The sequence below is a fragment of the Moschus berezovskii genome, chromosome 23 (genome assembly GCF_049115385.1).
Source record: "Moschus berezovskii isolate FMDL1 chromosome 23, NW_MosBer_1.0, whole genome shotgun sequence".
Classification (NCBI taxonomy): domain Eukaryota; kingdom Metazoa; phylum Chordata; class Mammalia; order Artiodactyla; family Moschidae; genus Moschus; species Moschus berezovskii.
In genome coordinates, this window is record NC_142482.1 from 60,363,201 (window position 1) to 60,391,054 (window position 27,854).

The 27,854-nt window shown below is 49.3% G+C and overlaps 2 protein-coding genes across 6 annotated transcripts in view; one reads left to right on the forward strand and one right to left on the reverse strand.

Moving 5' to 3' along the window:
• The window catches only part of FARS2 (phenylalanyl-tRNA synthetase 2, mitochondrial), a 299,111-nt gene extending 287,645 nt beyond the window's left edge, over window positions 1–11,466 (reverse strand). For all 4 annotated transcript variants that reach the window (XM_088831282.1, XM_055406119.2, XM_088831280.1 and 1 more), the window contains exon 1: window positions 11,350–11,466. The gene's annotated coding sequence lies outside the window, so the exon portion shown is untranslated. The remainder of the gene's footprint in view (window positions 1–11,349) is intronic.
• Window positions 11,467–11,723: 257 nt separating this feature from the next.
• Window positions 11,724–27,854, forward strand: part of LYRM4 (LYR motif containing 4) — a 92,106-nt gene continuing 75,975 nt past the window's right edge. The window contains exon 1 of one of the 2 annotated variants that reach the window (XM_055406123.2): window positions 11,724–12,198. In XM_055406123.2, the coding sequence (XP_055262098.1) occupies window positions 12,113–12,198 (86 nt within the window). In that variant the 5' untranslated portion in view covers window positions 11,724–12,112. The remainder of the gene's footprint in view (window positions 12,199–27,854) is intronic. The other variant, XM_055406122.2, reaches the window with a different exon arrangement.

Below are 27,854 nucleotides of genomic sequence, written 5' to 3' on the forward strand. Positions count from 1 at the left end.
GGCTAGAATAAAAGCACCAGGACGGTTACATTGAAGCGATGTTCAGTCCTAACAATCCTTATTATCATCATTACTACTTCACTCTTAGTTCTGTTTTGGTATCTTCTCACCTGCTTTCCTTCTTTTTCTTTGAAACTACAAATAATTGCAATACTTACCAGGCCAGGGTTATTGTGAGGATATAACCAACACGAAAGTGAGAGCTTGGTGTCTGACATGTGAGACACTCCTGAGAAATTTTACTTCACACACACACACCCTTCTCTGCTCTCCATCTTCTCCTCCCTTCTGAAACACCAGTCCTTGCTCCCCCTGCGCCTCTGCTAAGCCAGGGATCCCAAACACAAATGCCTGACCACAAATCCACTCACCTGCTTCTGCTGCTGCTAAGTTGCTTCAGTCGTGTCCGACTCTGTGCAACCCCATAGACAGCAGCCCACCAGGCTCCCCCGTCCCTGGGATTCTCCAGGCAAGAACACTGGAGTAGGTTGCCATTTCCTTCTCCAATGCATGAAAGTGAAAAGTGAAAGTGAACTTGCTCAGTCATGTCCGACTCTTTGCGACCCCATGGACTGCAGCCCACCAGGCTTCTCCATCCATGGGATTCTCCAGGCAGGAGTACTGGAATGGGATGCCATTGCCTTCTGCATCCACTCACCTAGAAGACCCCAAATATGAAGATAAATCCAGAAAGTGGATAAACTGAGCTGAAAAATACATTTAACATTTAGGGTCAGGGTTCAGAGATAGGAACCTCTTGAGGTTCATTACTGCTCAGATTCTCGGTCGTATCCAACTCTTTGCAACCCCGTGACCTGCAGCCCGCTAGGCTCCTCTGTCCATGGGATTCCCCAAGCAAGAATATTGGGGTGGGTAGCCATTTCCCCCTCCAGGGGGTCTTCCAGGCCCAGGGAGCGAACCCACATCTCTTACATCTCCTGCATTGGCAGGTGGGTTCCTTACCACTGCACCACCTGGGAAGCGCAACATACTAGCCACTAAATTAAAAAACATGCCCAATCAAGTGCTTGTATGTTACTTAACAGAAAAACCCGGCTGGACACAACACTGCAGAGCAGCACAAACGGGGCCTCCTATGCAGGTCGCGTCTGTGTGTGCGCTTGTATTTTAAACATTAAACCCTTTTTTGATGATTCAGGGAGTTTTATATGCTGATGAGATTCATTTCCTTGCAGTACTTTTCGCCAGTGGCACACCTGCCACCTCTAATTTGTTTTAAAAGGAATTCTAATCACCCAATCAATCATGCTCTTGACCTTCAGCCTTCACGGTCACTCCACTGTGGTCAAAGCTGGCTCTAAAAGTTCATGTTCTAACAGCGCTGTTGTCCTCAAGCTCCAAATCGTCCATGACAGGAATATAATTTGCCCCAACCCTCCGGTAGAGGCAAAAATATCACCTGAAGTTTCTAATTCATCTTCTACCGAGATTCTTTAAGTAAGAGTGAATGTCTAAGATATTATTAAGTAATAACTTTTCCTCCACTGGGGTTTAAAGACTTATAAATCATCCAAGTCTTTACGCAGTGAAATCCGGTCTCTTCATTACAAAATTCAACAGCTCATTTTTGCTTTTAAATAACTTTTCTTTCTGCAGAGACATTGTGACCAAGTAACAATCCTTCCAAACGCCCCCGCCCCTCCGAGCACACAGTCCGAGCAGCACGGGCGGCCACCATCGGCTGTGAAGAGGTGTCCGCGTCTGCCCCCTGCCCTCCTTGTCCCCACCCTCCCTCCAGGCCACGAGGCTCCCCAGGTGGCACACGGCCAGAGCACACCTGTGATGCAGCCGGGACCACCAGGGAAACCTGAGGAGTGACCGCAAACAGAAGCAGGCACACCGAGTGGAGAAGCGGGCTTGGGGTGGGTGAAGAATTGCGGTCATTTCAGACCCGCTATTGGAGGGGCTGGCAGGACAAGCAGATGGACACGTTCAGTGATGTTCACATCGGTGACGAAGTCACAGGGCGAAGGAGCGGGTCAGGGGAGGTGGCCTGGGGGGATGGAGAGACCACCCGCAGAGGGAGGAGAGCTCAGCTCTGAGCATCAGCGAAGCTAGGACAGGAGAGCAGCACTTCAAGGAGGCAACTGCAAACACCACAGCTAAACTGCAGAGGGCTAAATGAGGGGACAGGGAGCTTAACCACTATAAAGCTCTGCATCTGCGGGAAGCTGTTCCAGTGATGAGTAAGACACGCACGTAAAACGATATGCAACAACCCCAAAAGAAAGGCACACAGACAGAAAGCACTGAGGGAACACTATTCCAAGGCCACGGCGGGTGGTGGGCGGCTGCCGTGCACAGAATCAGGGTGGGAGGCCCAGCCCACTCACTGACCCCGTGCTCAAAGAGTCAAATGACCGGCCCCCAGGTGCTCAGAAGGCACTTGCCGAAATACAACACTCGCTCTTCATGGAGACAAACTCTTAAAACAGGAACAGATGACAACTGCCTTAATAAGACACCAATACATCCACCAAAACTCTGGAACAGATGACAACTGCCTTAATAAGACACCAATACATCCACCAAAACTCTGGAACAGATGACAACTGCCTTAATAAGATACCAATACATCCACCAAAACTCTGGAACAGATGACAACTGCCTTAATAAGACACCAATACATCCACCAAAACTCTGGAACAGATGACAACTGCCTTAATAAGACACCAATACACCCACCAAAACTCTGGGACTGTCATGTGAGAAACCCTGTGAGAAGTCCAAAAAGTCCAACTCCCGAATAGAGAGATGGCGACCAGAGAGTGACACAAAATTCCCCTGAAAGGAATCAGAAGTACCTCTGAAAGTTATAGAACGATGTTCAAACTCAAAGAAATGCAAATTAAAATGACAATTAGATTTTTTAAAATCTAAAGATTGGGGAAGAACGTGTCGATATCATATTACAAGGGTCTAAGAAACGGGCATTGACGGTAAAACATCTATACAAGAAAGTTTGACAACATATTGACATTTAAAAGGCACATATTTAACTCAACAATCCCACTTACAGTAAATTAAAGATTCACTTCTTGCATGGGTACATGATGCACGAACAAGCATATTGACTAAACAATCTTAAGAGCCAAAGACAAGAAATACATTTCCATGAATTGGGGACTGTGTGCCTAGTCCCTCAGTCGTGTCCAACTCTTTGTGACCCCAGGGACTATACAGTCCATGGAATTCTCCAGGCCAGAATACTGGAGTGGGTAGCCTTTCCCTTCGCCAGTGGATCTTCCTGACCCAGGAATTGAACCGGGGTCTTACTGCACTGCAAGCGCATTCTTTACAAACTGAGCTATCAGGGAAGCCCTAATTGAGGACTAGCTAAATAAACCAAGAACAAGCCAGCTCACCCTGTTCTGACATAGGGTATCTCCAAAATATATTATTAAATGATAAAGACGAAGAGGTGTTCATTGGCTGTGCACGGTAACTACCATTTTTCAACAGGAAGATACACATAGCTTGTGCATTAACACATGTGTATAAGGAAGTGCAGATGTGGTAGGAACCGAGGGACTCGAACAGGAAAGCCTGCTGTTCAGCACAGGAACCTGTGCCTTTGATTTCACACGATGTGCATTACAACCTGGGGACCTTAGACCACTCCTGACCTCCCGCCCTCCCCTCCAGCCAATCGGCAGGGCCTCGGAACCGTCTCTACCATCTCGATTTTCCAGGCGAGAGCACTGCAGTGGGCGCCGTCGCCTTCTCCGGAACTCCCTCCTGCACCCCGTCAATTCAGGTGTGTCCAGTGGTCACAGTGATGTTACACTAAAGTGTGTTAGTCACTCGGTCGTGTCCGACTCTCTGTGGATCTCATGGACACAAAGGCTCCTCTGTCCATGAGATTCTCCAGGCCAGAATACTGGAATGGGTTGCCATTCCCTCCTCCAGGGGATCTTCCGACCCAGAGATCGAACCCAGGTCTCCTGCATTGTAGGCAAATTGTAAGCATTATACTAAGGTAGGAGGTATTAAAAATACTAAGTGACTGTTTTTGGTTCTTTTTGCCTTTCTCAGTGGAGACTGGTAAAAAGTTTGGAATCCCAAGCACATGACAATACATATACAAGGAAGTCCATCTCACCATCTGTCACTAAAACGTCATTTTCTAGAGTTACTGTTTTCTTAAATGAGTGAGATGATCTTTCTCGAGGTGAGCGTGTAAGGTTAGTGATGGCTGGGAGCAGGGACTAAAGCAGCTAATTTCGGGTCCTTAATGAGAAGTGTCTGCCCTTTCCCAGTGTGAGGCAATTATGCATTAGGTAGGCCAAGGTCATCTTAAACGAGGTGATTCCTGGAGACACATAGACATTAGTATTACATATTAGTTTGGACAATAAGTTATGGAAAAGAATTCTAAAACTCATCAAATTCATAGAAATAAAACAGTTGTTCCCGGGGCCAGGGGGAGAGGAGAGTGGGCAGTCAGGGTTCAACAGGGTCAGGGAAGATGAAACAGTTCTAGCAACAGGATGGCAGTGATGATAAACGCGCCAATGCCACTGAACTGCACACTGTGAAATGGCTAAGATGGTAAACTTTATTACGTAAATATATATAAACACAGGTTTTTAAATCCACCATGAAACATGAATTTCAAACATTTTATTTTTAATAAGCAAAAGATGCAACTACCAGTTCTTTTTATTTCTCATATCAAAACCTAAGACAATACAAAGCATCAATATAGACAATACAGACAAAGGTGTAATATAGACAAATAAGTCAATATAGACAAAGTGTAAATCTCATGGCTCTAATACAGTAATTATTAAAGTTTATCTTGATAATTCTCTTTTTAACCCTACAGTCACTTGGAAAGTACTAACATAAAAAATTTAATCTGCCAATTCTCCTTCTTTTTAATCCCACTCTTCACTTACAAAGCTTTTGGCCTTCAAGGTCAGGAGCAGACCATATAGTCAGAAAGCAAGTCTTACGTAAGGACCAGCTGACGGTGTGGTTAGCCCAGAAGACGGGGATGCAGGGAACTCAGCCCTTGTGCCTAAAGGATCCTCCCACAAACTAAAGCCGGAAGGGCTCTGGACTACAGATAAAATGCAATTAAAATATTAAAAATTTAAAAAATAAAGACTGGACGCAAAGTGCAACGATAATCCTAACTCATGGACGGCCACTGAGGACACAGGATCTTCTGCTTCTCAAACAGAGACCATAAAACACACCTGTCAGGAACTGTAAAATGAGCTGCATACAGCGCTGCCGTGAGCAGGCCTTTTCAAAGGCTGTGGAGATTACCTGTGCTCAATGGGTTCACAGTCAATGGTAATGTTATTCAAGGTTAGAAGCTAATAAAATCACATCTTCTAGACTGTATAGTAGCAGCTAAACTACACAGGGCTACGTAAACACCAGGGCTTCCCTGGGGGCTCAGATGGTAAAGAATCCCCCCGCAATGCAAGAGACCTGGTTCAATCCCTGAGTGAGGAAGATCCCCTGGAGAAGGAAATGGCAACCCACTCCAGTATTCTCACCTGGGCAATCCCACGGAGAGAGAAGGCTGGCGGGCTACAGTCCACAGGGTCACAAAGAGTGGGACGCGACTTCGACTGAGTAAGTAACACTTTCACGTCAAATTAAAGTTAAAACTTCAGCTCCTGAGCTGCACGAGTCACATTTCCAGTGCTCAAGAGCACATGTGGGTGGCGGCTGCCACAGTGGATGAGGCAGACAGAAACACTTCCCTGAGCATCTCCTGGACAAGAGCTGCGCTGGGCACTAAGGGCCGTTTCCTGAAGCGCCCACAGCAGCTTCCGCACACTCAGCTCACACGCGTGTGCTCAGCTCCGGCTATGTGACAGGCACTGCCAGTTGTCCAGCACGGCAGTGAGTGAAACTAACAGTTTAAGCAGGAGATAAAGAGAAACCCCAAGAGACAAATGGAGACATGATTTTTAGTTACAGGTGAGCAGCCGGGGAGGGCTGGCTGAAGAAGTCACCTTGAAGCCAAGATTAGAAAGATAAGCCACGTAAGAGGACACTTTCCAAACAGGGGCTGAAGAACCCATGTGCTCAGATGGGAGGGGGTCTGCACATTCCAGCAACTGCTTTTCGTTCCTTCTGCAGCTGTCTCATCAGACCCAAAACACCAAGCAAAGCAGTGAACTGACACCCAAAGCTATTCCGGGGGCAAGTTAGACAGCAGTCCACACGTGATCCTCAGCCGTTCCTCTTCCTCTAAATCACCTGCCTTTCTGAGGGCAGGCACAGAGGCAATAAATTTTGTTACTTCTTAGCAGAGGAAAGGGGGCTAAGTGAGGCTCCTGAGTGACCCTGTGCCGTAACAGGCTGTGTCCACATGGGCACTGGAGACACCTCCATCTCAGGCTGAGCAGCATCCACGTGGCAGAGCTGTCAGCGTTCCCGCCGGGGGCCGACCGCTCACCCTGACCTCGAGCTGCAAGACCCAGCTGCCAAGATGACCCTCGCTGGGTGGGGGACCTTTCCCAGGCGGCGGGCACCTCTGCCCGGTCACTGACCCCCAGACGGCCCGATGCTGGGGGCTGCACACACCCTCCAGGCTTCGGAACGTCTCTGCCCAATCACAGTGGCCCCACACATGTCTCTGCCCAATCACAGAGACCCCACACATGTCTCTGCCCAATCACAGTGGCCCCACACGTCTCTGCCCAATCACAGTGGCCCCACACATGTCTCTGCCCAATCACAGTGGCCCCACACACGTCTCTGCCCAATCACAGTGGCCCCACACGTCTCTGCCCAATCACAGTGGCCCCACACATGTCTCTGCCCAATCACAGTGGCCCCATCACACACCGCGTCATTCTCCTGCCTTCACTTCTTTCTCTTCCTTCGCAACCAAGTGGCCGTGCCCTGCACAGTCCAGGCATCGTCACAGGGGCTCAAGGGGGCCTGCAGGACGCTCGCCCGGGGCCTCTACACAGAGCCCGCTGGGGCGCCCGCGACATCCGGGAGAGCAGAGTCTGGTCTCCCCTGGTCCAGCCAGAGCCACCCACCAGGAAGCCTTTCCCACCCCAGTCACGCTGGGGACAGAACAGAACCTCCACTGTGGGATAAGCTGCAACGCTGAGACTGGGGGGAAGGCTGCATTCTCACACCAGATTAAGAGTCAAATGTGGACATTATGCTTATCATGTCAGGTTTTGATTTTTCTGTCTTAATGAAGAAAAGGCCAAGAACAGAACTAACTAAACAGAAAACCCCAGTGAGGTTCAGCAGTTACGGAGATAGTGTTAAGGAAGGTACTGTTTGTTCACACATGCCCTAACACCCACCGGAAGGGACATTTCTACCCAAACATACATCAGTAGTTAAAATTAGGTTTCTTTCAAAGTATGCCATTAACATTTTGGATAAAACTTGGTAAAAAAAAAAACACAAAACTTCATTTTCCTTTATTTTGCAGAAAGCATAAGGTACTGATGTTAGAATATTATGTGAATGTAACACAAAAAAACGAAACAAAAAACCTATGCCCCTGTCAGACCTAGCTCACTCACAGCAACGATCTGTGTGCACAATCCCCCGCACGCCGCTTCTCCAGAAAACCAAAACAGAGCGTCTCAGCTCAGACACCGCGGACCTGGTAGTTCATAAGCTACAAACATTCACCGCTTAGTTCTGGAGGCTAGAAAGGCCAAGACCGAGCTGCCCACAGATTGGTGCCAGATGAGAGCACACTTCTAGGGTCACAGGCGGAGTCCTCACACAACGGGCGGGGTAGGGGGGCTCCCTGTGGTCCCTTTTATAAGGACACTCATCTCATCCTGGGGGCTCCGCTCTCATGACCTAAGCACCTCCCCAAGGCCCACCTCCTAACACAGCACATGGGGTTGAGGATCTCAACATATTTATTGGAGCTGGGGGGCGATGGGGAATGGGTGGGGGACTACCGCTGACAGGGATGGAACAGGATCTTATACAGGGAGCTGCAGAAGTCCCAGTAGGGGATTATAGAGAGGGAAACCGAGGGAGCTTTGGGAGACCACTGTAAGCTAATGATAGCGGGAGAAAGCCTCTCGTAACATCCAGAACAAAGTAGGCTTGCTTAACTACAGAGCGTGACATATGCCCCAGGTCATTAAGTGAAAGGAAAAATGTTACCACCCTTCTGCTGATTTGAGTAAGTGCTATGACCTTCCTAGTATGACCTCATAGAGTCAGACACGCTCCAGCCCAACGTGAAGGAGGAACTCAACACATAGTCTTCTCCCCTCCCCGACTGTCCCTGGATTATAAAAATGCAGCCCACTCAACCCTCAGGGCGGAGCCCCCTCAGCGGGCCCCTTACATCTCTCAGGAGAAACCTGTATTAATAAATCTACTGCTTGCCTGTCACTTTGCCTCTCCCTGAATTCCTTTTGCGCTGAGACAAAAAGAACCTGAGCGTCAGTAAGCCCAGACACCAGGTGAGTGATTACAATTAAAAGGGTCAGAGTCCCAACACGAGGTGCAGAGTTTCACAACCGTTCAACTTAGGCACAAACTCATGAGAAGACGTTCTTGGTCTTGGCACTGTCCCCAGAGGTAGGGAGAGCACAGCTCATCTCCTGTCTGCTTTGGACTGAAGAGAGGAGGTAAGCAGGAAAAGGTGATCAGGTCAGAGGTCACACACCCGGGGCAGAGTATGGCTAACCTTTGACCTTCCAGGGTTATGGTCATTACTGCACCCATTTAGGGATCTACTATCACAGTTGAAAACGGGTCAAAAATTGATGGCTGCTTACTTGAAGTTAATTACACACAAAGTATAACTTTGGAGAAAGTCGTCTTCAAGAGTTAGGCTTCTTGTACAAACAGAGCAAGATGTAAGATACCACACAAGTTACCTACTCTGCTCAGCTTCCTTAGTTTATTCTGTGCGGCGATCCACAGTGGGCTGGGCACAAGGACAAGCCTTAAAGTGAGGGTGAAAACTGACAATGTGATATTGGGATTTTATTGAAAAAAAATTTAAATAATGCTACGCACAGGGAAAACACCAGTGCTCTTCCAAGTTATGAATAAATTACAAAATATTTTTAAAGTCCAAAAACATCATTCAAATCTTAAACACATTCACTTCTAAACATGGGATTTCTGATAATCTGCCATTACAGAAAAACAAATTTTAGCTTCGGTACTGCCAGCACCCTTTACATCCTGGACAGGTTATTTGGGAGATCATCTGATTTTAAGAACAAACATTTAAAGCATCTGGGAGTTGGTGGTCCTTCAGCAAGTTTCACTGCGCCTTTCTTGCTTCTGATCCAATACCTTTCTGGCAAATCAAAAAAAAAAAAAAATGCTTGCTGTAACTAAAAATTACCTACAGCCACTCTCTAGGATTTTATTAGTCTTTTAAAGCAATGATGTTCAACACAATGGCAAATTATTTCAAATAAAATTATAAAAGTATTTTTTGTGAAACTGGGAAGTTCTCACTTCCCTAAACTCAGTTAACTCCTTGTACTAAGAGGTGACTAGACTACCCAAACAAACTAAACTTTATATATTTATTTGGAAAGTTTTCTTTGACTTTCCAAAGACTTTATTTGGAAAGTTTTCTTTCACAACAGTTAAAGTCAGTTAGATATGTTAATTGTATATAGTAATGAAACTGCAATACTTTGGCCACCTCATGCGACGAGTTGACTCACTGGAAAAGACTCTGATGGGGAAAGGTTGGGGGCGGGAGGAGAAAGGGACGACGGAGAATGAGATGGCTGGATGGCATCACCGACTCTGTGGACATGAGTTTGAGTGTACTCCGGGAGTTGGTGATGGACAGGGAGGCCTGGCGTGCTATAATTCATGGGGTCGCAGAGAGTCGGACACGACTGAGCGACTGAACTGAACTGAATGATTAATTTGCTTGATAATGAGACAAATAACTGCATATTGTAATAATTATTCCAATTTCATTTTCTACATGAAGGCAAAATACAATAAGATAATGCAATCCCCACTGTTTTAAAACAAGCCCAAATAATGTTCATGTTTTTTCTTCTGACTTTGATAGCTTTCTCTGTGAGTGAAGTCGCTCAGTTGTGTCCGACTCTTTGCAACCCCATGGACTGTAGCTTACCAGGCTCCTCGGTCCATGGCATTCTCCAGGCAAGAGTACTGGAGTGGGTTGCCATTTCCTTCTCCAGGTGATCTTCCTGACCCAGGGACCAAACCCGGGTCTCCTGCACTGTAGGCAGACACTTTACCATCTGAGCCACCCTTCTCTATCCGTACCTTGCACTAACATGTAGTTTTCCCAGATGCCAGGCTCCTAATTTATATCATCAGCACTCAACTGTGCTATCACAGTAAGGAAAAACAGCTCTGGATCTTCTTCTATGATAATGTATGAGTCCTGTGGTCTTGAATCATTTGAGTAACAACAAAGGAGTTTGAGCAGACTCCGGGAGTTGGTGATGAGGGAAGCCTGGTGCGCTGCAGTCCACGTCCAACAGGACTGAGCGACTGAACTGAAAGGATACGCTCTAAGTGTCAGAACTGCTTTCAATTAACCCAAAGCAAGGCATGCCCATGACTGATCACCCTGCAGAAGTAACAGGGGTTTGGCTACTCTGTAAAAAGCTTTATTTTGAGCCTCAGAGACATATGAGACATAACAAAAATCAAATGGGAAGCGTAAGAGGATTTTAATAAAAGTGTTTTCTCTTCCATGCCTTTTGAAAAATGCCATTATAACAGGTAGCATGATAAACACAAGTTATATGTGGATATGCAAGGACCCTAGGTTTCAAGTACCCTAAAGTGTCTGCCCTTAAAGTTCCTGAAAACACGAGGCTGCTGTGAAATTGACTCAGAGTGACTTCAAAATGAGATAAAGGAAACAAAGCCATAAACAGCGTGGTGGGAGAAAGAGAGATGTGAACGGAGACTTGTCTCTCTCGTGTATCACCCCCGCACCGTGTTGGAGGAGAGAACTCTGGCTGCCCCCACCGCTGGCTACAGACACAGAGATGCCAAACCCGAGACGAGCGGTTTGCAAACACTGTAAGTAGAACCAGCGGAGGCTTCCCCGCGCCGGGCTCTACGTTCCAGGATGAGAGCAAACCGCATCCTCCCGGATAACAAGGGGAGTCAGGAAAGTTGGCGTCTTCAGAGAAAGGAGAGGACTTAGCTGGGAAGAGCTTCAGGAGGAGACTTGCTCCGCTTCTGGCCTGGGGGGCGCACACGGTCCCAACAGACTCCGTAACCCCCAAGCCCCCGGCTCCAGCCCAGGCCGCCCGGTGCCGCCGTCCCATCAGACCACAGCGGCCCGCGGGCGTACGCGGAGCTGACCGCCCGCCGCCGCCCGCGCGCACTCACCCGCCGCTCCCGGGGAACGCGAGGCCGCCCGGGGTGGGGGGCGCGGGGCTCCTCGGCGCGGGGCTCCTCCGCGCGGCGCTCACCGACGCCTGGGCGCCGCCATCTTGCCCAGGAAGCGGGCCTCGCGCCGGAGGCCCCCGGGCGGGCGGGCGCCCTCGGCGGAGCCGGAGCGCCGAGGAGCCCCGCGCGGCGGCCCCGCGGCCCCGCACGCCCGCGGCGGCCCGTCCCGCGCGGCCCGGCCCCGCTCCCCGCTCCCCGCCCCCGGCGCCAGCTGAGTCGGCGCCCGCACAGCCCGCACGGCGGCTCAGGCGGCGCCGCGGACAGCCCGAGCGGAGGGGCGGGCCCTCGGTAACCTGGCGACGCGGAGCCTCGGCCGCCCCCGCCCGCGCCCGGCCTCCAGCCGACCCCCGCCTGCGCCGCGAGGAAGCGCGGCCCGCCGTCCGGCCCCGGCCGCTCCGCGCGCTCCGAGGGGGCTGCCCCGCGGGACCCCGGGGTTGGGGCGGCCGCTGGATCGCCTCGCGCAGGCACCGCCCCCTTAGCTGTCCGGAGCCCGCCTGCGCCGCGCCGCGCGGCCCGAGCCCCTGGAGGCGGAGACCCCCGTCCGGCCCGCGGCCGGGGCGCCCCGAGCCCGAGCGCCCTGAGGCGGGAGTGGGCCGCGCCCGGCGCGCAGTCCGGCCCGCGCTTCCCGCGGCGGCGGCGGCTTCGCGGGCCGAGCTTAAACGCGGGGCCTCGGGGAGAGGACCCCCTGCGTGCTGCGCGCACGATGGCGGCGTGCAGCCGCGCGCAGGTGCTGGACCTGTACCGCGCGATGCTGCGGGAGAGCAAGCGCTTCAGCGCCTACAACTACCGGTGAGCGGGGCCGGGGGGCTCGTCGCTTGCCCGGAAGCCCGGCCCTCTGCTCGGGGCCCTCCGGGAGGGGCGCTCTCTGCCTCCAGGCGTTCCTGCCAGCCTGCCGCGCCGGTGGGAACGCCTCGGGGTGTCGGCAGCCTGGCCCGTAGAAGCGCCCCGAAGGAGCCACGGCCCACGGCCGGAGGCCGTCTCTAGCCGTCCCTTCACCTCCGAGGCGTCTTCCTTAGCCCGTCCGCTCGCCAGGGTGCGTTCTGCTGCTGTTCTCGGCCATGGGCCGGGGTTTGTGAGCAGGACTCGCAGGGAACGGTAAACCGAGAAAGCTGTGCCCCCAGGAGCCGAAACGTTCCAGACGGGAGCCAGCTTTCAGGATCTCAGCAGCGGGGGAAGGAGAGACTAAGCTCGTCCATCCTGAGTGGAGCGCACAGCTTTCACACGCCTGCCCCACTCATGTCTGCTCTTGAGTTCCTTTTTCTCTTTAGACGTCTTTTGTCTACTTCAGAGCATCTTCTGTCTTTTTCTGCTTCTTTATAACCTCTGACACACCACGAATGTATGTACCTTATGGGTTTTCTGTCTGCATCTTTGTGGATTTGGTATCTTCTGCAAACTACCTGGTCCTCTGAGTTTCAGCCATATTCCCAATCAAGGATTTGATAAGAACTGCTCTTCTCTTCACACCTGGCCTCACCTTCCATGACTGAGCAGCCGGAGGACTGGGTTTCCTTGCAGCAGAATCTGGGATCCCTGGAGCAGGCTTGGTTGGGTAGCTGCCCCACGCTGGGTGGATGAGCTGGCAGACGCTGAGGGGTAGACCCAGTGCAGCTTGGTTACCAGACAGACACTAAACCCAAGCAGTGACTTCCTAATTTTTAGACACTTGCATCGAAAAGGTACTCATCCTGTACCTTTGAGAATGTTTAGGTCATACAAATGAGGTCCTATCCAACTGGTCAGGTGGTTAATTAAAAAAACAAAACATTTCTGAGAGTGTATTGTTTCATTTAATGACTTTGGCTTTGGAAGCTAAGGTTCGTAAACAGTAGATAATACTGTTAGAATTTTAAACAAAAAGTTAACCCATGCTTAGTACCAAGAACTTAACCAAGTCTATTGAAGGAGCCAACAAAATATGCCTGTAAATCAGGTGAACCTTTTTCACCACAGTCAGGAAGAAAAATTTGTAATTTACTTAAAATAAACAAGAACTGCAGGAAATTCACTCGGCGCTGTACTCTGTAGGCAGAAAGTGGAAATTACTGGTAACTGTATTTACAGAATATTGGTTCACATTATACTTGGAGTAATCCTTTTGAGCTAAACTTATATTATCCACATGTAAATACATTGTCCAGAGGAGCCTGGTAATCACTTTACACTGTTTGCTGCAGTCGTGTACCTACACCCTGAGAGTCCCACCATTATGTCCTGAGATAATAAATGGGTTATAGAATATGTCCTTGTTTTGTATTGATACTAAGGCTGTGGCTTGTGGATTTCAAGGATCACCCGTCCCCTGAACTCTCTCTCTCTGGCCTGCCCTTTAACCACTTCTGTCTTGAGCTCCCCTGCTTTCTTTGAGTTTCAGCCAGTGTAACTGTGGACAGGTTTTCCTTGTTCTCTTCACTCCACATTCCCCACAGGTCCACCCATGTCCTGCTGCTACTGTCTTTGACTTCAGGGCTTCCAGGCACTCCCCAGACTGCTTTGCCCAGTACTGTAGTCCCTGGAGATAGCAAGATAAGAGCATGGGGCTCTGCAAAGCACCCACTGTCAGCGGCCTTTTGACGGGTCTATGTTGGACACAGTGTAGAATCACTCTCACAAACTGGTGAGTGCTGTGGCAGGCCCGCACGGGGTGATAAAGCGCTTCCCAGAAGACAGCTCAGGATCAGAGGCACGAAGCATCCTGGTGCGCTCAGGTGACACCACCGAGCAGAATTCTGCTGGAGAGTCACGTGAGCTTCTGGGGTGACGGAGGCGGCACTGGGGTCGGGAAGCGCCATGCTGAGGAGCCGAGACGTCTTTCTCAGCTACCAGGCGGCCAGTAGAGCGCTTCATGCCGGAAAGTGTCCCAGCCAGGCTGCGCTTGAGCTGGACCGTGCTGGCACCAGTGGGAGGATGACTGTGAGGGCCGGACCCGAGGACCCCAAAGGAGGGTTGGTTACAGCGGTGCTGAGGAGAGATCAGGGCCCTTCTGAGGGGCTGAGGAGCAGAAGATACAAGGAAAGATACGTTTGATTAATAATTAGAAGGTAAAGCTGTTAGGCCTCGATGAATTATTGGATTCAGGAATAAAGAGGAGAATCCAAGCAGAGTCTGAAATACCACCCATGTTACTAGGTTAAGTGAGACGCAGAGAGTCAGTGTAAAAGCTGACTAATTAACTAATTAGTACCATTAACTAATTTAAGAAATGCAGAAATAGCTGGTCTTAAGGATCTGAAACTTGCTCAGTCGTGTCCAACTCTTTGTGACCCAATGAACTATACAGTCCGTGGAATTCTCCAGGCCAGAATACTGGAGTGGGTAGCCATTTCCTTCTCCAAGGGGTCTTCCTAACCCAGGGATCGAACCCAGGTCTCCCGCATTGCAGACAGATTCTTGACCATCTGAGCCACCAGGGAAGCCCAAGAATACTGGAGTGGGTAGCCTTTCCCTTCTCCAGCAGATCTTCCCGATCCAGGAATTGAATTGGGGTCTCCTGCATTGCAGGTGGATTCTTTACCAGCTGAGCTACCAGAGACTTTTGAGTTCGTTTTGAGGACTTGAGTAAATGTCACTGCGGGGTGGGGGGGGGGGTCCCCAGGTCCCTAGCAGAGGCAGGTATTCTCAGGAGCCTAAAGCTCAGGAGCAACCAGGCCTGGCGTTGCCATCACCACACTTGCTGTGTGACGCTGGGCAAGTCACTGCACGTCTCTGCTCTTCAGTTTCTTAATCCAGAAGGTGGAGGTAATGACTTATCTGTGTCACAGGAAACGAGGTTTAAGTGAATGAATACATGTCAAGTACTCAGAATTGTGCCTGGCGCAGAGTAGGCGCCGAGTAAGTCCAGGTATTATCATAAGTGGGATTAGAAACCTTGATATTTGGTAACATTTCCAGGAAGAGTATTCAGAGCAGTGGTTCTCAGCCAGGGCCAGTTTTATTCAGCCATGTCTGGAGACGTTTTTGGTTGTCACAACGTGGGCAGAAGGATGCTACTGGCCTCTAGTAGTTAGCCGCCAGAGGTCCCGCGGGTGACAGTGGCCCACAGAAAGAGTTCTGGCCCTGAATGTCAGCCGTACCAAGATGGTGGTGAGAAAATTAGTGGGCTTAGGATGTGGTTCTAGAGAATATAAAAATTTAAGGTGTTGGCTGAAGAAGAGCCCCTGCAAGGAGGCAGAGAAATCGCAGTCTAAGAACATGGTTCTGAACTTAACTGGGAATCTTTTACATCCTTAAATGTTCCTCAGGGCCTTGAAAGCCTTGCTTATGTGGGGCATAGTTATCAGTATTTTTATTAGAAAGTAAAATTGAAACATTTTAAAGCATTTATTTTGAGTACTGTTCCTGGGGCTCCTGAGGCAAGAATACTGGAGTGGTTTGCCGTTCCCTCTCCATTTCCAAGTAAACAGATAAACCTCAGTGTGCTAGTCGCTTCAGTTGTGTCCAACTCTGTGACTCCATGGACTGCAGCCCACCAGGGTCCTCTGTCCATGGGGTTCTCCAAGCAAGAATACTGGAGTGGGTTGCCATGCCACTCCTCCAGGGGTTCTTCCCAACCCAGGATTTGAACCCAAGTCTCTTACGTCTCCTGCATTGGCAGGCGGGTTCTTGACCACTAGCGCCACCTGGGAAACCCATTGCACACTAACATAAATAACACCTTTATGAAGAATAGCTGTTTTTCTCCCCCCCCCAAAAAAAAACAAAAAACCCAGTGATGAGAGTTTTGCTCTTTGACACATTTTGCAAGTCTCTTTAGTGTTTGGCTTTAGTGGAAGACATCTGGGCTCTGTATTAGCTTACACCTAGAGCTTATGTCACACATAGCCTAATCTCTGGGAAATTCCTCTGTCCACTTAACAGAGAATCAGGCTGGAAAAGGCAAATACCTGCTTGAAACAATAAAAAATTCCTTTTCCTGATGGATCTCCTAAAAGATCTCTAAGGCCCCAGTGGTCCCTGGGCTGCTCTTGGATGACTGCTGAAGTGTCTGAGAAGCAGGAAGCAGGCAGACAGCAGTGTCGCCGGAGTCAGGGATGGGGGCAGCAGGCCACTTGCTGTAACAAGGTCCAATAGATGAAGAGAGAGGTGTCCCCAGCATAGAGACCTCCGGAGACCTTTCCCAGAGCAGCATATGAAGTGGTGAGGACACAGCCCAGGGTGGGGCGCTGAGAAGTGAACCAGAAGGAAGTAACCCATCGCCCTGAGTGTAGACCAGCCCCCCGTCCCCAGGAAGCCTGCCTGGCTGACATGCGAGTGTGGGAACTGCTAGAGAAAGGCCACACGCAAGTGACAAACCCCGCCTCTGCTGGCGCAGGTGGCGGCCTGGTCACTGAGGGGGAGGAACGCGCCCTTTGCCATCAGAGAAGGAGGTGGATTGGGGTTGGAATGTAGGAGGACGTGAAGTTGAGGCGATTGGTGCCATGCTGGCAGCCTGTTTCTGGGTAACAGGGAAGGAACTCAGCGGTGTGTTCTCATTAATTACGTGCACCACGCTACTTGTCTCTGCCGTTTGTCCCTTGAATCCAGAAATTCCATCTTATCTCTGCATTCCTAGTGCTTAGCACAATACCTCCCTGCTCAATGCTTATAAATACTTGTTCAAAAGCAGGGGAAATTGTATTCAGAGGTAATTTTTATCAGCCATTCCGCCCTACGGATAAAAAATGTATATTGCTGTAAATGTGAGAGACGCAAGAGTAATACTGAAATGCTTACCCACTGAGTGTCGGAACTCCTTACTTCTCACTGAGCGATTGAGTTTCTATTATACTTGGTGCGTGCTGAGTGTTGTGTCGGCAGCTGCAAATCAGAATGAGCCTTACGTTAAGGGTAGAGTGGTGAGTGGTGTCAGAAGTATGAGCCACCTTGAAAGCAGATCTCATCAAGAATGCTTTTCCTGAGAAATCTTATGTGCAAGTCAAAAAGCAACAGTTAGTACCAGACATGGAACAACAGACCTGTTCCAAATCGGGAAAGGAGTACATCAAGGCTGTATATTGTCACCCTGCTTATTTAACTTATATGCAGAGTACATCATGAGAAATGCTGGGCTAGATGAAGCACAAGCTGGAATCAAGATTGCAGGGAGAAATATCAATAACCTCAGATATGCAGATGACACCACCCTTATGGCAGAAAGTGAAGAAGAACGAAAAAGCCTCTTGATGAAAGTGAAAGAGGAGAGTGAAAAATTTGGCTTAAAACAACATTCAGAAAACTAAGATCATGGCATCTAGTCCCATCACTTCATGGCAAATAGATGGGGAAACAGTGGAAACAGTGACAGACTTTATTTCCTTGGGCTCCAAAATCATTGCAGATGGTGACTGCAGCCATGAAATTAAAAGACACTTTGCTCCTTGGAAGAAAAGCTATGACCAACCTAGACAGCATATTAAAAAGCAGAGACATTACTTTGCCAACCAAGGTCCATCTAGTGAAAGCTATGGTTTTTCCAGTAGTCATGTATGGATGTGAGAGTTGGACAATAAAGAAGGCTGAGTGCCAAAGAATTGATGCTTTTGAAGTATGGTGTTGGAGAAGACTCTTGAGAGGTCCTTGGACTGCAAGGAAATCCAACCGGTCCATCCTAAAGGAAATCAGTCCTGAATATTCATTGGAAGGACTGATGCTGAAGCTGAAACTCCAGTACTTTGGCCACCTGATGCCAAGAACTGACTCATTGGAAAAGACCTTGTTGCTGGGAATGATTGAAGGCCGGAGGAGAAGGGGATAACAGAGGATGAGATGGCTGGATCACATCACTGACTTGATAGAAATGAATTTGATTAAGCTCCAGGAGTTGGTGATTTACAGGGAGGCCTGGCGTGTTACAGTCCATGGGGTCGCAAAGAGTCAGACACAACTGAACTGAACAGGAAGCCTTCACAAGGTGCTTAAGTCAGTTGGGGTTACCCTTCTCACAAAAGGTTCAGAGCATGAGGCTGCTTAAGCTGATTCAGCAGCTAGGTGATGTCAAGGTGTCTTGAGTCTCAGGTTTCCACTCATGCTTATGCCTGATGGTTGCAAACAGCTGTTAAAGCTCCAGATCTATCCTTATTCAAAGCGAGACAGAGGAGCAGCACCAGCGGGACTTGGATGGGCTTTCCCTTCCATTAGGAGAGTGTCAACTCTCCCAGAAACTTTCCAGCAGACTTCTGGTTGTCTTATTGACCAGAACTCGGTTACATTGCTACACTAGCTGAGCAGGGGCTGCGGAGCTAGGTTGCAGCTCATCCAGCCTCTGCAGCAGAAGGTAACAAAGAAAAAAGCACCGGAGTGACTGCTGGCTCAGCCTGCAGCCGGCATCTGCGTGGATGGGGTGTGTGGATGGGAGCGACCAGCTCTCCAGGTGCCCACGGCAAGGCGCAGGGAGCCAGGTGCAGATGGTGCTGGCAAGCCCTGGCCAGGACTCTGTCCCGGATGGGCTCGTGCTAAAGAGCTAAGAGAACTCGCCGGTGAGCAGCGGAAGGGGTCTGAGAGAAAGGTGAGGCCTGGACGGTGGGCAGCGGGTGGGGCCGCAGCGGTCAGGATGGAATGGGGGCTGGAAAGTTCCAGGCCTCTGCTTTCCCACGACTCCAACTCCCTACAGCCTGGGCGTCCTCTGACGCGGCCTCCAGAAGCCTTAGAAACCTCAACCCGCAGACACTTATTTTCATTTTCTTACAACTGCAGCAGCTAAACAGGCTCTCTGGTCTCCCTACGGCTGAATTACTAACTGGTGATACGTGTCTGAATTACTGCTGCACGACCGACTGCAGCAGTCTGGTGAAGGGACGAGATGATGGCCCCCAGTTAGGAGTCTGGTTTCTGTTTGAAGTGGGAGCTGAGCACCTGGAACCGTGACCTTGTCGAGGAGTCAGGCCCCCGGCAGAGGGGTGCGCTCCCACGTTTCTGCGCTCATTGTTGAGGCTCGTTTTACGCTGGCAGCCTCTCCTGCTGCATCTGTCCCTGGTCGCTGACTGATGGAGAAGTGAATAGCACCGGTCCAGCGTGGGATGTCAACCCGGAGCACCTTTCCCCTTCTGCAATGGACCAGCCACACTAGAGAACGTAGGGCCAAGTGTCCCTTCACCCCAGAACATGGGGTGTTCCCTGAGGACCCAGAGCATGGACGTGACTGCACCAGGGCCTGGGGGAGACGGAAGACCAACTCCAGGCGGCCCTGCTGTTACAGGATATTCTCGTGATAGGCGTGTGACGGGGACGCAGGGAGCAGCTCAGGAAACTCAGGGAGGAAACATGCAAGTTGAGGTAATGCCCTGACACTGCAGATTTGCGATGTTAGAGCACCGCACAGATGCTGTGCAGACGGCATTGTGGTCGTTTCAGCCCTCTCTGCCTAACTGCCCATCCAGTTTGCCTTATGTGCCTCTTCTCCTTTAGAAACTTAAAACCCTTAAATACGTTCTTCATTTCAATAAGTGGAACTCCATCCAGCCCCCCTACCAGGAAAATCTTTGCTTTGTCCTCAGACTAAAACATGCCTTTAACCAGAAGTTGCCGATACGTGAGAAATTCCATTCTCTTGTTCTTTTTCACCTTTTATCCCTTAACTCAGTTTAGAGCCACACAGACCAGATGTCACTTGGGACGGCTGTCAGTCTAGGAAACAGTGAAATGTTGTATTTTGCTTCCTGGCATTCTCAATGACAAGATTATTAGGATTTTTCCTCCCTGGTATAAAGTTTTCCCTCTTTTTAAGTCATGAAATGCCTGTTTATATTGTGAGGATTCGGACATATGGTAGAACTCTGTTCTACTGTATCAGATTTTTTATATATAAAAAATTAGTTCTGACTACAGTAAAATGTGGAATAAGCCATATGTCTCTATGAAAACAGCTTTAACTTTTTATTGGCTCTGCAAGAACACAGAAGGTGGGGAGAGATACAAGACAAAAAAGACTACTATTACATTTTCTGATTTCTTCCCAAATTAAGCCTTCACTGTGATCTCAGTTAATACCGATGGGCCCTTTGATGAAACTGTCGGCTGACCCCTCCCTCTCACAGGCCCCATAGAACTCCAGCCAGTTTACTTGTGCCTAAGAAAAGCAATTTCGCGGACTTTTGAAAGATGGATTGTTCACCATCATTAATTACACTTGGAATCCTCCCCCGTCCAATTCTTTTTCTCTTATAGCTGCTAAGTTCTGCCACATTGAGTGATGATGGTTTTGAAAAGTAAGAAAAAATTGTCTAGTTAACTTAGGGAAGAATACATTTAAGATATTCAGCAGCCTAAATTTGGAGAGAAGTGTTAAAAAGAATCATTAGATCAATGTCGTTGCTGATTTATAAGTTTCCAAGTTGCGCTTCCTCTATTTATACTTAACCAAAGGGGCTTCCCTGGTGGCTCAGTTGGTAAAGAATCCATCTGCAATTCAGGATACCTGGGTTAGATCACTGGGTTGGGAAGATCCCCTGGGGAAGGCATGGCAGTCCACTCCAGTATTCTTGCCTGCAAAATCCCCATGAACAGAGAAGCCTGGCGGGCTACAGTCCATGGGATCACAAAGAGTTGGACATGACCAAGCAAATAAGTACAGTGGCCCCTAAAACCGTTTTAAAAACTGATTCGAATACGTAAAATTCAGGAGCATGAAATAGTTGTTATTATTTTAAAATATTAGGAGAGAATCAGGGCCAAGGGAAAATAAAGGTAGAGAATATGACAAAGTGAGGTGTAAAGCTAGACCACAAAATGCAATTATAAGTCAATAGGACTTCCTTAAAGTCTCTTTAAATTAATCTGTTTTGCAGTAGGGTGGTACTTTTTTTTAATGCAAAGTGTGCTTACAGGCTCTGTCAGGAAGCTGCTGTAGTGGACGTTACAGGGAATCACGTTTCACAGCCTGCGTCAGCAGCTGTGTGTCTACTTGTGGATGCAAGGTGCTTCTTGTCCCGGTACTTCTCTGTGGCCCCCTTCCTGACTGCCTGAATCCCACTTCATCAGCTGGTAGATGTCTGTATATGCCTTAGCATTTATTGTCTCAGCTAACTGGTACCTAGCCAATTTAGGAAAATTCTAACCTTTAGAAACCAAATGAAGCGATAAAATTAGATAAATTGCATGAACCAACCTGTGAATTTCTAGATTTAGCAGGAGTCAGCTAAATTAATGTGTGTCCTCCTGGCTTTTGTCTGGATTAATAGTAGGAATACCCTGAATAGGGTTCCTTCAGAGAAGGCAATGGCACCCCACTCCAGTACTCTTGCCTGGAGAAACCCATGGACGGAGGAGCCTGGTAGGCTACAGCCCATGTGGTTGCTAAGAGTTGGACACGACTGAGCGACTTCTCTTTCACTTTTCAGTTTCATGCACTGGAGAAGGAAATGGCACCCCACTCCAGTATTCTTGCCTGGAGAATCCCAGGGGCAGAGGAGCCTGTTGGGCTGCTGTCTATGGGGTTGCACAGAGTCGGACTCAACTGACGCGACTCAGCAGCAGCAGCAGCTGACCTCTACCACCCTTGTTTTAAGAAGCAGATTTAAAATGGCCAAAGTTGAGACATGATACGTCACTGTGACGTTCTGATTATCTGTTTGACTTCATAGCAACTGGTTATTACAGTTCTATTTGAAAGAGTATTTTTTTGTTGTTTTTAAACTCAGGGAGTTTGGGATTAAAAGCAAACAGCTCACAGAAATGATCTTTCACGACAAATAAAGGATAAATGAAAGTCATGTGACTCAATGCTAGGGCTTCCCCCAGCCCTGTGTTTCTTTCCCAAATACGGTGGATCCTGAACTGATTTTTGCTTTAAGCATTGTTTTCAGTGTTCTGAATGACAACCATGAGCAAGGCGATGTTCACTTAGAAAGACTCCCAGGCTTTGAATCAAGAAACCTTGGTTCAGGTTTGAGGTCAACTAGCTCTCAGCTCTGTGCATTTGCTCCCTGGCACATCATTCCAAAGGCGCAGGCTGCAGAACCTTCTGGCTGAATGTTGGGGTCCAGAATCCCTTCTGCAGGTAGATCCAAGTAAACCAGTGACTACACGTGTGCGTGCTCAGTCACTTCAGTCATGCCCGACCCTATGTGACCCCATGGACTGCTTCCCACCAGGCTCTTCTGTCCATGGGACTCTCCAGGCAAGAATACTGGAGTGGGTTGCTATGCCACTCCAGTACTACTGCAGTTATCTGTTAAACTGGTAGACCAGCTGCCAGACGTTTTCAGTTCATAGTCGCTAGCGGTCATTCAGTGAGCTCAGTTAAACCGTGGAGCCACACGCTGCTCCAGGTGCTTCCGCGCCATCCAGAGACCTGTCACCATAGTGCGTGGTCTCTGACGAGGTCGGCGTGAGTCTTCGGCAGCCGCTGACTGGGGACCCACCGTGTGTCAGCCCCTGGGCTCCTGCGGAAGTGCAGAGACAGACAGCATGCCATCTTCCCAGGAGGGGCCTGTGGTTCCGTTCACAGAGTAATGCACTCCCTGAAAGAAAAGAAAAAGGAAGTGTAGTCGCTCGGTCGTGTCTGACTCTCTGCGACCCCGTGGACTGCAGCCTCCAGACTCCTCTGTCCATGGAATTCTCTCACTGAGGATTCTGTGAAGACGCAGAGGCAGTGCCGCGATAGAGCATGAACAGCGCGTTGTGGGGGCAGACAGGAGGGGCGACACGGCCTGCCCCAGCAGGGCCAGAGGCTAGGAGACGGACAGCTGCTGCCCTGCGCCGTCAGGGTTCTGCAGGGCTCCGCTGGGGGAGGGAGGCTGAAGCAGTGGGGATGGACCCACAGGCCAGTGTAGTTGGTGTTGAGTGCGTGGAGCTGCCAGCGGTGTGGTGTCCCCCTGGGGGCGGTGGGAACAGGGGAGGGGCACAGGGCCTCAGGGGCCCCGCCGGGATGCTGGACGCCGTCCTCGGCAGTGGACAGCCACGCAAGCGTCTGAACAGACCACAGACCACCCAAAGCAGAAGGAGGCGAAAGACGTGGAGGCCGGTTGGAGGTGGGTTACGCAGTGAATGATGCTGAGGGCTGGCTGCAGCCGTGGTGAGAGCAGAGGAGGGGAGGCCAGTCTTGAGATCCACTGAGGATTTGCCAGACTTGGGGACTGGTTGAACACGCTGGCTTAGGGAGAACGACTTAACCTTCAGTCAGGAGAATGTAACTGGAAGAAGTTGTTGGAAACGAGACATCACATCTCAGAGACGGACGGTGCCTCCCGGGTGTGAGGACCACGTTCTCTGCGAGCGTCTTTGGTGCAGGGTGGCTGCCTCAGAAGCTCTTCTGCACGGTTCAGGCTTAGTTTCAAAGCATCTCTTTGGTCGCAGGTGTTAATCTGCATGTTCGTCACACTTTTCTGCTCCAGTTATGTACCTTTATACACTAACATTGCTAATTTCCCAGTTAATCAGTCCTTGGTGTTCAATTAGTTGACTCTTTTTTTCCAGAGTAATTATTTGTTTTCTTTACTACTTGGCTGTTACTCTCACTGGATGTCATTAATGTATCTATTAGCCTTATATTTATTCTTTTGTTCCTGGGATAATTTTTTGAGTAGATTTAATATCCCCTCCATTTGGTCTTATTTATTCCAAGTTAGTTATATGATCAGTTCATTATAATGATAAATATTGCTCTGTAGCACAGTTATTCATTTAATGCTCTCGTGTATTTCTTTTTGTCTGCCCATGTTTTAAGGATAAATACAAATATTTTCCCCATATAATTATCCCTTCCCTACATCTAATCCCTAGAAGTGGAGGTGTGTTCACCAAAAATCGCTTGCACTGATACAAGCAGCTCTTAAAATCCTTTTTCCTCTTTATTAAGAAGCAAAATGCTAAATTAAATGAGAAAAGAATTCCTTACAGCCAAACTGGAGCCAGAAAAAGCCACTGACCCTCTGTCCTGGTCTAACTGTGTCTCCTGCATTGATTCGACAAGTCTTCCTGGAGGCCCCACTGCCCTGTGCGTGAGTTCAGAGCTCTGCGTCCCTCCCTCCCAGACTGAGCAAGCTCGGCCTTCAGTACAGGTGGTCTCCAGGCTAGGGAACACTGAAGTGGTGATCATGCTTTTAGCGGCAACTTGATGCTTCAGCACCAGACTTGAACGCCCAAAGGAAGGAAAGCCCTAGTGGGCATATACCTCATCAGACAGCCTCCTGGCAGGGGCATCACACAAGGGCTCTGCCCACGGTGGGCCCCAGAATTCTTCCAGTGAGCCCAGGTTCCCCATCTGGGGTCAGTATCTCAAAGCCAGACTGCCCACTGTCCTGTGCAGTAGGGCTCAGACCACTTCAGGGGAGGAAAACCTTACTTCTTGTGCTCTGTGTCTGGAGCCTGCAAATTAAAAAGACTAACAGGAGGGAACGTACACATTTTATTTCATGTTAATATTTTTATATAACATGGAGGATGCCTCATAAAAAAGTGACAACCCCAAAAAAGCAGTTAGACTTAAGGTTTATATACCATATATCATTTTTACAAAGGGCCATAAATTGTGGAACGGTGACGAGACAAAGGATTTGGGCATCTAAGCACAGGATGTTACTGGAAATTGGCTAGAAAATACATCGGGGAAACTGACAGGAGACAAGGATTATTTGGGTGTGGTTTGTGCAGACTCATCTCAGCCTCAGCTCCCCATGTCTGCTGTTAAGAATGTTCTTTCCTTCCTGATACCAGAAGGACACCTTTCTCATGGGAAGCTTTTGCCCCACTTCTGGCAGAAAGGACAGGACAGAGTGCTTCCCGCATCTGCTGTTTCTCCGTTGCCTTCAGCTCAAGATAACCCAGTGCCAGGGTGGCGTATCTGTGAGTGGAACATCCTGCTCCCCGTCATCACAACTTGACTTTGGACTTGGCTGTGGTGGGGAATGTACTGACAGTCTCCACTGTAGCTGATGGAACTCATGCCTCTGAGGTCAGCTGAGGCACCTCTGAGGCTGCGTTGCTGGAGGGTTGGAGGAGGTACAAGCGCAGCAGGTGTCCTGGATCCGTGAGCTGCTGTGAGGGGAGGGTCTGTAAAGAGCCTATGATGAATGGGCAGGACTTGCCCGTGGAAACTGTCAGCGCAGCGCCTGACGGGGCTCCCCAGGGAGAAGTTTCGTCTTGGTCAGCATTTCCCAAAATGTATCGGGAGTTAGTGGGGCAGGGAGACTCTGAAGGGGCCCCGGTGCCCCGCTCTGCTTTCTCACGTCTGCGGGTCTCTTTGCTTTAATGTGCAGGTGCTCCACGCGGCTTTCCACAGCCACACGGTGCGTGCCGGGAGGCGAGGGTCCACAGGTCACATCCGATTCCCACTCACCTGAGGCTCTCGAAGGCACTCAAGGCAGCAGGAGGGCTCCCCCAATCTGCCAAGTCACCCTTCTCTGCCTGCACTGTTGATCATACACAAGATTGCCCTACTTCTCAGAAGCCTATACTTTGCAGAAGAATGCAATGAGCAGAGCTTCCGCGCTGTGCCCCTGTGTATTGACCATGGGCTTCTCCCTCTGTGTTCATCCACTGACAATTCTTTAAGTGTTTTGGTAAATGCAGTTTATCACACTTGTGTGGCTTTTGATGCAAGGTGGACATTTTGAATATTTTAGTAGGTAAAGAAGCTGGAACTCCTCTGAGTGAGTCTGCCCTACGTTAAAATGTCTGTTGCATACCCACTGAGAATGTGCCCTTTGTTGGTTCTGGACGGGGTTGTTGGATCGAGGAATTACAGACAGTAATGAGGCCACAAACCACCTTGCTCTGAGCGCTTAAGTATATTGAAAAGCTGGCCTTGGATTTAAGCCAAGTAATAAAAGTTTCATGCACCTCAGAAGGAAAGCATGTTGCAGATTTCTGCTCCCGAGGTTATTGCCGCTGAAATGCCAGTGGTCGGGAGTAAGCCCTTCTGACTTTCCCAGTTAGACCCAGTGTCTGCACATTGTGGCCCACATCCAGAGAGCAGGGAGCTGGACCTTGGGCCTAGGCAGTTAGCGGAAGAATGTCGGATGCTGAGGCAGAAACCGTGAAGGGCTGTGTCAGCCGTGCAGCACTGTGCTCTCCGGCAGGGCTTCACACCTCTGTCACCTCTGCGTCTTCTAACCAGGGATGCTCTTACGTGACCGGGCATGCTCTGACTTGGCCAGGAAGAGGCAGCACCTTTGAGAATGGCCCAGAAGCTCTAAGCAATAACCGTGACATGGTTGGTTACAGGGACAGCCTGTGGCCAGGATCCTTCAGCCACACCGTGGCCCAAAGGGAGAGGAGTGTGCCCACAGCTGAAGACTCCCAGGGCCAGCTGGGGCAGAATGAGGAGAGATGGGTTTATGTTCAGCATCAGGGCTGGCTTTTCAGCTGCATTTTGGGTTTGACCGATTATGTATACTCTTTGTTTTGGTAGGTACATGCCAAGTGTCATTCTATTATTATTCAGTCACTGTTAATATAAATAGTAGTGAAATAGTAATAACTTGTAAATGCAGATGTTTGCTCAGTTTTCTTCAGATTTGTAAATAAAATTAAATCTTAACACAAAAATACCCAAACACCTACTAGATGATTCACAGAGATGCCATGGAAATAAATTATGTAATACATGAAAATATTTTGACCTACTTGAAAGAAAGATGCAATAGGAGGTCTCCTGCCTTGCAAACAGATTCTTTACCATCTGAGCCACCAGGGAAGCCAGTTACAGGCTATTTGTACTATAAACGGCCAAGCCAGCAAACATCTCAAGGCAAAACAGCCCTCGGGTCAGGATAGCCATGCCCCTGCAACAGTGCAGGGTCTTCCATGCCCATGTGGCCTGTGACATCCCGGGAGACACAGAGGTTAACTGCATCTTTAAATTCATAGAATTTTAGACCAGACAGAATGTTAGAGATGCATCTTCTCTATGAACAGCAAAATTAAACCTTGCCGAAGGGTGAAAGTGCTTCTGGATTTTGTGAGTAAAGCCAGGGAGGGATGTGATTTCTGTGCCTCTTGCATAAACTTACATATAGAGGTCAGAGTCCTTTAACGCCTGGTAGGTAAAGTAAAGTTAGCTCGTGGCCTCCCTGTGCTGGACTCACTCCTTATTCAGGGATGGAGGGAACCCAGGCCCAGCTGGTCCCTCAAGGTGCTTTCAAAGCCAGGATGCTCCTGGGATGCTCACCACGATATTGACCTTCCTTCCCAGCCATGAATTCTGAGTCCCGAGACCATCCATATTTACCTCCTGGTTTCACAGATGATTACTATATCTCTGGAACATTTTTAAGTAGCCTTTTTTTTTTCCTTCTGAATAACCCAGCCAGTATTCTGCTACTTCCCGCATTCTAGGAAGGGGGAGTGAGTACCACTCTGCACTTCTCCGCCCTGTAAATTATCCTCCATGATGTGTTGAGCACAGGCTCGGTGACTTACGTGTGTCCCCTGTCCTCTTCGTCCTGGCTCCCTTATCCTTGCTGGCGAGTAATGGCAGGAGGAAAGGACAGCAGAAACAAAATCACTTTGTTTGGCTTCGTTTTAGCAGC